Genomic DNA, 11,446 nt, shown 5'->3' on the forward strand with positions numbered 1-11,446 from the left:
GAAAACAAATTGCTGGTCGTTAATATCCTTACCTATTAACTGAGAGTGTGTTCCATTTGAAGTTCTCTATCATGTCTATGTCGAAGCTTCAGCCTGAGAGGGTGGCAGGGTGTAGATCTCAAAAATTACTGTAATTTAGAGTGCACCACAACATCTTTCCAGACCTAATTTCAAATCTTTACAAATTATTTTGGTTGTGCTATATCCACTTTTAAAAGGCAAACCAAAAAACATGCTTAAATAAATGAAAAGTAACTTTGTATGCTTTCATAGAATGATTTTTTTTTTGTTCTTTCAGCACCTTTATTGGTAATATGCATCCCTTGGGGGTAAATAAATTATACAAAGTTGTATAGTTTGAAGGGTTACTGACCCAGACTGCTTTTGTGCCATTTGTTTCAGAGATTCTGATTCAAACAAAAAATATTTGGGCCTGTGTCTGGCAGTTTATTGTGAATGGCCATCTGAAGAGGTTATTTTTGAGGTTATTTCTGATTGGAACAACCCTACAAGATGACATGCTGTCTAAATGTCATGCTTAAGAGTGAAAATGGATGCTTGTTTTACAAGTCACATGGCACAAAAAACAGAGCATGTTTGAATTTATTCAAAAAAAGAAGCAATGAGATTATATTTTTGTAATTGATAAATTTACAATGAAAAATTTGGCCATGATAAACAGGGGTCACATTTCACAAATCACTTTATTTTCCAGTCAGGTAATGTTTTTCTTCAGCTATAATTCCTAAAACTTGTATAAAGGTGTGCGTTATTCATGAAAACATATCAGCAAAATAACATCTGGTGCTTTAAAAGGTAATAAAACCTTCTGAAGTGCATTTTAAATGAGGGCAGCAAGAACTGAACTGACACTGATAAGAATTCTATTCATATTCAAGAATAATGGCATGGTGTCACCACACATACAATTATAACACATTATATGTAAACACATTCTTTTTTTCTGTGCATTTCCCTTCAAAACGTCACTTTAGTCTATAGTAATGGACACAATACACCTTCCACATATCCACACATAATCATGAACATGAAAGTTTGCTGCCCTTCTGTTTTCACTGGTGTCTCTGTACACATTTACTGGCCACAAAAGCACATGGTTGATCAGAAACACAGCAAAAATGATTTTTACTGACAGAATACACAAATTAACTTAATCAGAAGGTCTAAATGGGAATTATGAGTGAATTAAGAGTCATATATGTTAAATAAATAAATACAATATTATAAATGTAATTAAATTTATATATATATATACCGTATTGACCCGAATATAAGACGATGTTTTTTTCCTTGGAAAATATTCGTCTTATATTCAGGGTCTAGACTTTGACATGTCAATAATACACCCACAACAATAGGTGGCGCCAAAAACGCATAAAACGAGTGTGCCATGAAATATGTAATGTAATGTGTGTTGTAAAGATCGCGAATGAAAACAAATGAAAAAGAAAAGCTTACAGCAGCATGATCGTGACTGTCATGTTAGCCTGATGGGACCAAACTTTCTCTGTAAGTGATTTTAAAACATAAGACAGTACCCAGATTTGAAGACTACAATAAGATTTCACGTCTACTGATAATAACATTTTGGTAGGCTACTATGAGTTGGATAGCCTAATTGTTATATAATTCAGATGGGCTACCTGTTATTTCAATGGTATATAAAATTTTTCCAATGTCATTGGTACATTTTACCAGTATTTACCATACTTTCAAAACAAAAATTAGAATTGGAAAAATATGCAATATGAAAATAATTTAAGAATAAATGTGTTTTACAGAGAGAGAGAGAGAGAGAGAGAGAAAAAAACAAGATTTGGTTTTCAAAAAGCCTTTTTCCAAAAGGTACATCTGGAAAAAGGGGGGTCGTCTTATAATCAGGGCCGTCTTATATTCGGGACAATACGGTATATATTATTTTATTTTTTACAATAAAAAGGTAAAATTAAAGTAAATTCATGAATAAATATTTGTATTTACAACATTATTTTTAATAGATATAATAAATATAACAATTTCATGTATGTGAACAGAATGTTGATTGTTCTTGCTGTTTTGATTTTATTCATTCCCAGTCATGTGTGATACATCCTGTTCTCTGCGTCTGAAATAATGAAAAGACTTTCCTTAAATAAGGAAAGCCAGTGTCCAGTGGTAAAATCTAAATTAAACCACTAAATGAGACTGTCTGCTCTTGAATATGCTGAATTTGGTTGAAAGCCCTGAAATACTTCAAGCAAAATCAAAGACAGAACTGGTGTGACACCATTTCAAGCAAACTGGGAATGCTATAGCTTTCTCCTGGTATATAAGCTCCTCGATTGCACCATTCACTCCATCCAGGCTCCAATAACTCTGTGGGAATCTATAATTCCATTCTTGTCCTCAAGGAGAATTCCCTGAATACCGTGACCTATCTCCTGCGGCATTACAGTCAGGCAGTGCTCTTTCCTCCTGCTGGTAACACCATGGTTCCCATCAGATACTCTGTTGGGAGGCAGGAGAACAAACTGTGTGCAGCACATCTCCAACATTAAAGATCTGCAGGAGCCACAGGCCACAGCGGCCTGGAAGCCCCTCCGGAAGTTCTCGTTGAAGAAGCCGTAGATGATCGGATTAACACCACTGTTAAAGAATGCCAGCCAATGAGCTACGGGAAAAAGATAGCTGCTCAAGAAGTCAATCTGATGGCGGTCCAGATCCTGATAGTCAGTGAGAAGCATCAAAGTCCAAAGCGGAAGCCAGGAGACCATGAAGAGAATGGCAATCATGACGAGCATCTTGATGATTTTCATTCTCCTCTTGGATCGGACTTGACTCTCACGTAGGTTGTTGGACAGTTTGGCAGCGATGCAGGTGTACAGAATGCTTATGAGACACAGCGGGGCCAGGTACACCTGGATGAAGATGACCAAGGTGTAGAGTCGCCGCATGTCTGCTCTGGGCCAGTCCTCAAAACACACAAATAAAGGATAGATCTGGTTGTCCTGGACCATGTACATGTCATCCAGGTGAATGACCGTCAGGGTTGCAGCAGAAGGAAAGATGATGGCAAAAGAGAGAAGCCAAATGAAGATGATGGCGAAGAGTGCAGTGACAGGCCTCAGGCGGTGATGGAAAGGGTAAACAATCCCCATAAACCTATCAAGAGACAAGCGTAATGCTTAAATACTAAATTCAAAAGAGGGATATTATCGTAAAATAAGAATAAAATAATAAAAACATTTTTGTTCATTTAAAAGTAAGTTGAAATAAAATAAAATATAAATATTAGATTAAAAATGTACACTAAATGAAATTAATTAATTGAAAGAAGTTTAAATTGAAACACTAAAATGACTGGAAATAAAAATTTAACTAAACCTAAACCTGAAATTAAAATTAATTTAATTTAAATAGTCATATTAAAAAAGAAAAAGCACATAACAAAATCACTGAATATAAAAATGAAACATAAAAATAAAATCTAATTCAACATATTAATAAAATATAGTAATAGTAATATGGTAATATTATAAAATAACACCAGTTCAATATGCTGTTTAAATTTCATTTAATTAACAGTGGCAAATTGACTGAAGAATTGGCTTCACACCAGATCTAAACAATATTTAACTCTTTGTTCAAAAATCAAATTACTACTTTCTTATGGAATGATATTCATAACAAATATATGTTTTTGCAGTTCTGTAATATTTTATAGGGTAGAAATATCATTACTCTGAATTCATGAACAACTGGAAAAACTATTTACTGCAAATTTGGATATCACTGTGAACAATGGAGAGAGGCCTTGAGGTCAAAAGGGTTGAAAACCACTGCTTACACATTTTGAGGAGTGTTTACATCATATTTTCTATAGCGATGTCTGATCTCATCTGAGGCATCTATAGTCTGCCAGATCTGCCAGCAGTGCCGTCTCAGAAAAAGTTTTGTTGTTGTTATTTCTGACCTTGCCTCTAAATTCAATTAATATAAAAATCGTTCTTTGCCTTTAAGTTTATATTAAGTGACAGATTCAAAATGCAGGCACTCAGCTTCTTACGTGTCTACTGTCAATCTGAGAAGTCTTCAGTATTCACACTAAAGAGGAAAACGTATGACATTCAAAACACATTTACAGCAGTTGTCACAATGAGTGACAATACATGGGACCCTTGAGCTTTGAGCTGGAAAAAAGTAAATTCACAGCTCTGACTTCTTTACAGTTTTACATCTCCACATATCTTCAACATCACCATCTTCAAAACATCAGCAGGGATTTCCCAACAAATCAACAGCAGTTACAACCTTATCTCTCTTTAAATTTGTTAGATGCCATTGTGTGGATATATTCTGCTGATATTTTAGACATTTCGTGCTGATGCTGTTGCTTTTCCCCTTGATCAATAAAAGGAATCCTGTGCAGATGTAAACCACATATACCTGTAATTCAAATCTACTGGGATTCATTAATACCCCAAATTGTAAGTGAAACCATGTAATTTTGTGTAATTTGCAAAAATAATACTGTTTCCAACATTTCTGAATGAAGCCTTCTTTGCTATGCAAGTAAATTGCATTAAATTAGCACATAATAACACAGCAAGATTGGGATTATCAAGGAATGCTTTTTGAGGTTGGCTATTTTCCACCAGCAGTGTTTTGTATTCCCTGAGTGCACGCATTACAATAAATTATATGCCGCGATCTTCCATGATTTTTAACCCTAAAAAAGCACCATAGCCTCTCTCTCTCTCTCTCTCTCTCTATATATATATATATATACATATGCGTGTGTGTGTGTGTGTGTGTGTGGAAAGGTTAATTTATTATAATCACTAATCATTACCTGTCCACTGCTATAGCAACCAGGGTGAAGACAGAAGCAGACACTGACATGCCCTGGATCATGTTGCTCAAAGTGCAGGTGATCTGACTAAAAGGCCAACCTGTGGAGAAATCAAGGAAAGAAATCTGAATGCAATGGAGCTGTTCCATTGAATATTTTTCATATTGGATATTTTCCTCTTTTGAAAAGTCAATAGAAACTGCTCTGACCACTGTAATCAATCCCCTGATATTTTTTCTTCTTTGGAAAGTCATAGGATGACTTAGGAAAACAAAGAATGTGATGTTCAAGCATTGATACTCTCATATCTTAAGTAACTGTGATGTTCTGCAAAACAAACAAGCTTTAAAACACTTCTTACGCTTTCTTACTTCTCAAAATTACATCACTTAACGTGAAACGTTTTCCCCCACCCTGTAGTTGATTTTATCCTATTTTAATCTATTTTATGTTACACACCAAATATATCTTCTCTAATTTCCGTTCACCACTATAGAAGACTATGATTACTTCTGCTTACATGGTAATGATGATGAAGATGATGTCCCACTGACCTGAGATAAGGCTATCAATCAGAGTGGCTGGCACACAGAAGATGCCCACCAGCAGGTCACTAATGGCCAGGTTCAGGATGAAGAGATTAGTGACTGAGCGCATGTGGCGGTTCTTGATGACCACCAGGCAGACGAGTCCGTTCCCCACCACGCACAGCAGCAGCACCAGCAGGTAGGAGAGGATGTAGCTGACCGTAATCCCTGCCGAGTGGATGTAATACGGCAGGAGCGTGCAGTTGTCCGAAGTGAGATTGGCAGCATAGTGATTCGGGGTCATTTTGTTCATTTTGGATCTTAGAGTGCCCCTATTTTGGATAATGAAAGGTTCATATTTTGGTTTTGGGAGTCCCCGACAACAGGTTGACATGCATACATGGTCAAAAAACACTTTCATTGTCTTATAATATGCATTTATTTTTACCTTACTTGTTCAACGACTCCAAAACGATTCGCTCAACGATTCATTTTTTTCAAACCCCTCCTTTGCTTGACACTAATCTGCAGTGATTGGTCCGATTGGTCTCAATTTAATTTTATCATGCCTGTAGGCTAATGCACAGTGATGCTTTGTGTACAGCGTTACCGGGGAAACAAGATGGTCCTCACTGCAGAACACAAGATCCAGGGAGTGTGGTTGGATCTAGATCCAACTCCTCCCACCTTACATTTACCTAAACCTACCCGTCTCTACCCCCTGATCCCTAAACCCACCCATCCCCACCCCTAAACCTACCAATCTCCACCCCCTGGATGTGGATCCAACCCCGCCCCCTGGATCTTTGTTCTGCAGTGAGGGGCTACTGGGGAAACAGCTATTTTACCGCTCCACCTAGTGACAAAGAATGAATTTATGCATTTCCATTCCAATGCAAAAAGACCAACAAGTAGGCGGGCAATATGCTAATGTTTCATTTTGACTTCAACATGAAACGGCTTGGGACTCCTTTCTATGATTCAGAATCGACTCTTTCTTTTGAGAGACAATAACTTTATGGCAGCGGCTATTTGCACTAAGTGTAGGCTAAATGGCTATAGATGCTATTTACACTGTGTAAATAGCAATTAGATTCTATTTACACTAAGAGCAAATAGCATATTTTCTTAGCAATAGATTCTATTTACACTATGTTAAAATAGCAAGAGTTTCTGCTTTATATACTACTTATTGCAAATAGTGGAAATTATCTACACCTCAGTATTGTAGTACATTATAAAACAGTACGCAATAATAGCATATTGAGTGTAAATTATAGTTTTAATTCAAATTATTAAATGGATGCCACCTTATTGGGACAAAGCTCTCCCTACACCTACCCTAACCCTACCCAATACTTTATTTTCAACTTTTTGATTATTTCCTTCATTTTTATTGAAAATAAATGCCTTTCCAAATCTATATGAGATTTGAAGAGGGAGAAAAAAAGTTCGGCAAAAGGCAAATTCGAACACAGGTCGATCGCGTCAAAATCAACGCGCCTTACCATCTACGCCACTGAAACTGATGTAAAGTAAGTGTCCACTAGAGGAGCAAGTGTAAATAGCCTTTGCCAACAAGGCAGGCTATTTGCATTTAGTGTTAATAGACACTCCGTTACTGGCATACACGGTGTACTTTCAGATTTAAAACTTGCAGGATGTTTTCATTCACTTAGAGCTGTGTAATTTTCAAAAATCCATAATAGGGGCACTTTAAAAACATAAATGACAATTCATTCTGGTAAAATATTCCCATTGGTTTACTCAGTAGCTGAAACTTGAAACACAAGATGCACAGAAATATTGAAAAGAAAGCCAACAATTTACTAAGATATCTGACTGATGAAAATATCTCAATTACACCAAAAAGGACTTTCTTGTTTTAAAAATGAGATTGTTGTACACAATTATTTATTAGTCAAATAATTTTTGCAGGAAAAAGACACTGATTAATGAGCTCGTGCTAGTGTAAACTATTGGAATTTGAAAATAATGAAAATTAGAGGCTAGATTTGCATGAACGTAATACTGAAATAATGCAATTCTTTTCAGTTGTTTATAGGATTTAATAACTACATAACAAAGTCATAAAACAATATTAAATTCGTTTTCACTGTTGTGCATTTTGAGAATTATTCAGTACAAACACTAAACTTAATCAGCTCATCTAGAATATAGAATATGTCACTATATTTTTCGAATTTTTAAAAAGTTTTTTTTTTTTTTTTTTATGAGAATACAATAAATACAAACACTATTAGAAGAGTCTAACAACATACATACATATATATATATATATATATATATATATATATATAGCCTATATATAAAAAATTACATCAGTCAAAAAGAGAATAAGATTGCTCACCTGTGGCTTCTAACACGTGAAATACTCGTGTATGTATTAAATCCACTGGTCTGATGAGCAGGTTTTTGTCTTCTGTGCCCCGGCTGCAATGCGCAACTGGTTCTATGCCTTTTCGCAGGGCTCCGTATGGAAGGCGGACAGGACCAAACATCTTTAGATGGAGCACGTGAAATTTGACGCGACGTGACAACAGGCACAGCAGCCAATGAAAGTGCGGTATTTTAGACAATATTTGTATGTGCGACGAGATGGTATGTTAGTGTAGGTGTACAAACATGTCATTCATGAAGAATGTTCTAATGGTAAACTGGTATGCACATATGCAAACATCAGAGGTTATAATTCTTCATAAGGCATAATGCATTGAGAAACATGTTCAAATTCGTTGTCTTAATAGGGTTAAACTGTGTGTCTTTACACATAAAAAAGAAACGCGGCGGAAACTGTTTCAGGACTTCAGGACGCCTGCCCATTCAGTCCTGCAAGATAATGATAAACGAACTTGTCTCGTTGTCCTCGAAGGAGGCTCAAACCCGAGGCTTGGCTCGAGCTCCGAGTAAGAAATAGTGACCGTAAAAAAGTTTCTCATTTGTAAAGCTCTAAAAACCGTACTGACTGATGTTTAAGTGCACTTCCTGCAAATATGGAAAAAAATAAAGGGTCTCATTTAAATATGTGCAGTTTCACATGATTAGTGCAAATTGTCACATGACCAGAGCAGTTTAATTCCTGTTTGCACCTTGAGAAGATATAAGGTGTGTGTTCGACTTGAAGCGGCGCTGCCCAGAATGATCAGTGTGTGGCATCAAAGTATCGCGAGAACGATTCGAAAGCTTAAGGAACCGTCGGCTCTCTTTTCGCTCTCGCGGTACTTTGATGTCATTCTGTGCAGCGCCGCTTCAAGTCGAATGCACCTGATAACTGCATCAAAGCTCCAAAATGAAGGGCTAGTAAAGTATGTTAACATAAAGATACTACAAAGATTTTTCTAGTATTAATATATGAATTCACATATGTTCAGTTTTGTTGAGTGTGGTCATGGAATGAGTAAACATGCTGATAGTCACAATAGTGACCGGTGGGATAACAGTGAATTTAGGTATAAAATATAATCCAATGGCAGTTGTTAGTGAAAATGACAAAATATTGCACTAAATTAAAAATTCAACTGTTACAAAATTTTTACAATATTGATGTTGTAATAGTGGTAGCATTAATATAAAAAAATTTGATTAAAAAAAAAAAAGGAACAATTTTGAAATGTGTTGATGGTTTAATTTTTTTGTCTTTTATCTCAGTGTTTCTATCAATGTTGTATAAGGTTTTTGTATGCATAATGGTAACCCTATAATGTGATCAAACAGTTTAAAATAGCTAAGATATATAACAATTTTTATGACTTCAGACATATGTTAATTCAGTACTCACCTTATCCCACTGGTCACAATAAACCGACACAATACACCGACCATAAAACACTTTCACACACTTTTCCAAAAAAAATTCAGAAAAATAATTATTGATTATTTCAAAGGGTTAGGCTACTAATGACACATCATTTGGATAATTTCATGTCTGGGAAAAATTTGTGATTAAACAGGTTAAATGGTTTAAGGACTATTGGCCCCGCTCCGCAAAGAATCATATAAAACCCAGTAAACCTTGAGATTATTATTTGTGCCATTATAAAATATTTGAATATAATAGCATAAAACTCTTAAATATATTTGTTTCTAATTTCATTTCTATTAAACGTGGACCTTTACTTTCATTAAAAGGGCTTAGTGTAGGCCTATACTCATTTTGTAAATATAAACTATTATTTTTAATTTTACACAAGCGCAAACTGGGTGCTTAAATTCAAGCCTAACTGGTCGCATTGTAGACAATCAGGCTATTTACATCTCGCAATCCTGTTTTTTTTTCTCTCTCTCTCTCTTTCTCTAAGAATTGCGAGATATAGCCTAATCTCGTAATTGCCAGTTATAAAATCACAATCCACAATCCTGAGGAAAAAAAAGTAATTTTGTCCCCCCTCAGAATTGGAGTAGCTAGTCTATAACTCTCAATTGCGAATTTAGCTATATCTCACAATTCTGAGAAGAAGAAAAAAAAGAGTCAGAATTGCGAGATATAAAAAAGTTTCGGCCATATCAAAGAGAGGGAGCGAGGGTATTGTAAGATTATGTCAGTGTCGATGCATTGTGCTTTTGCTGTTAAGAAGATCCCTGTAAACAGCCGAGTTGAGAAATCGGGGAAAGGGGTCTCTGCGCATGAGGTCGTAGATCTGAAGCTGGGCCTCCTCATACATCTCACTGCTGGGTTCTGCCAGACTTTGCCTGATGCCTTCCCTCACACGTGAATCCAGGCTGACCTCTTTTAGCGAAACAATGGAGATGTAGTCTCGATAAATGATGCAGGCTTTTTCAGCAATAACTGATGGGTTGGTGTCTTTCTTCAGTTCCTCACAGGCGAGCCAAAACATAAGGTTTTCTTCGCTATACTCAGACCGCAAGAACTCCATAAAAACATCACTCCCCTTTGGAGAGCGCAACATCATCTCAAAGCTCCGTGACCAGGCTATCACCTCGTCCAGTGTGAGATGCTGATCTTCTGTTGCTTCTATGCTTTTCATCTTTGTACAGGTTTGCCTCTCTGAACTTATCCTTCTGTCTTCTTTCCAGAGGCATTTGCAGCATCCACACCAGCACAGAAAACAGGTGGGCTTCGGCTGACCAGGCGCCTGTGGCAGTCCTTCACGTCTCTGATGCCTCTTCCACATTTCAACTCCACACACTCTCTGAGGAATGCAAGTTGGCAGCGATCCATTCGAAATCAGGTAACCCAGCTATTTAAAAACGTCACGATTACGTAACAGCTACGTAAACTGATTTGCTACAGCCACAATCTGAAAAGTGAAATTCCTGGATTCTTCGTCACAACTTAATTTCGTAACGTTTTCAGTTAGTAATTGAGATGTCGTGGATCAAATGTTGTTTGTTGGTAGGCTAACCAGTTGGTATTTTTTTAGGCGGACATAATTTGTCTTCATTTGCATAAACTAATTTAAAGGCTATTTAAATAAATAAAAAAATAAATAAAAAAAGTTGAAATATTAAACATATTGTTTATATTTGTTAGCCTATATTAAAACAGAAACAGCATTCACATGGCCAAACTTATTTCGTCGTGACTCACCTTAAAATCATAGACTTGCTTTGACAGATCATCAATCCTCCTATTTTAAGAAGTCACACATTTCATTGCAATCGACGCTGAATGATTTTGATTCATTGAAAGAACCGGTTTATAAGAGTCATTCGTTCGGAATTCTTAATTTATTTCTTGTGAGGAAATAAAAATAATGTTTATATATATATATATATATATATATATATATATATATATATATTGTTTGTATATTTTTAAAATAAACAATAACTAAGTTTATTTTATTTTTATTTAAAAAGAATTGTATACATTTTTTTCCTGCAAGAAAATAAACAATGATAGCAGGAATAAACTATTCTTTGCCACCAATGAATTAATAAAAGTCACCACACTGTGGCAGTAGAGAAGAAAATTACCCTCAACAAAAAGCTCTGTTTTTAATGTTTTTCCAAAAAGTATTCATGTCACTCCCCCTTCCTATTCAAGATAAACCCCCATTTTCACAGAGATCCAGACAACACCAGA

The 11,446-nt window shown here is 35.8% G+C and overlaps 2 protein-coding genes across 2 annotated transcripts; both read right to left on the reverse strand.

The window, feature by feature from the left end:
- Window positions 1-1,847: 1,847 nt before the first annotated feature.
- On the reverse strand, window positions 1,848-6,002 carry npffr1l1 (neuropeptide FF receptor 1 like 1). Its single transcript, XM_058790034.1, has 3 exons — window positions 5,407-6,002; window positions 4,853-4,952; window positions 1,848-3,162 (listed from the first exon to the last, which is right to left on the reverse strand). Exons 1-3 carry the CDS (start codon window positions 5,798-5,800, stop codon window positions 2,352-2,354), a joined length of 1,305 nt encoding a protein of 434 aa, XP_058646017.1. The 5' UTR covers window positions 5,801-6,002; the 3' UTR covers window positions 1,848-2,351.
- A 3,763-nt stretch (window positions 6,003-9,765) lies between these two features.
- Window positions 9,766-10,583, reverse strand: LOC131548596 (regulator of G-protein signaling 17-like). Its single transcript, XM_058790035.1, has one exon. The coding sequence runs from the start codon at window positions 10,530-10,532 to the stop codon at window positions 9,939-9,941; it is 594 nt and encodes a 197-aa protein (XP_058646018.1). The 5' UTR covers window positions 10,533-10,583; the 3' UTR covers window positions 9,766-9,938.
- Window positions 10,584-11,446: the final 863 nt, after the last annotated feature.

The sequence above is a fragment of the Onychostoma macrolepis genome, chromosome 10 (assembly GCF_012432095.1).
Source record: "Onychostoma macrolepis isolate SWU-2019 chromosome 10, ASM1243209v1, whole genome shotgun sequence".
NCBI lineage: Eukaryota > Metazoa > Chordata > Actinopteri > Cypriniformes > Cyprinidae > Onychostoma > Onychostoma macrolepis.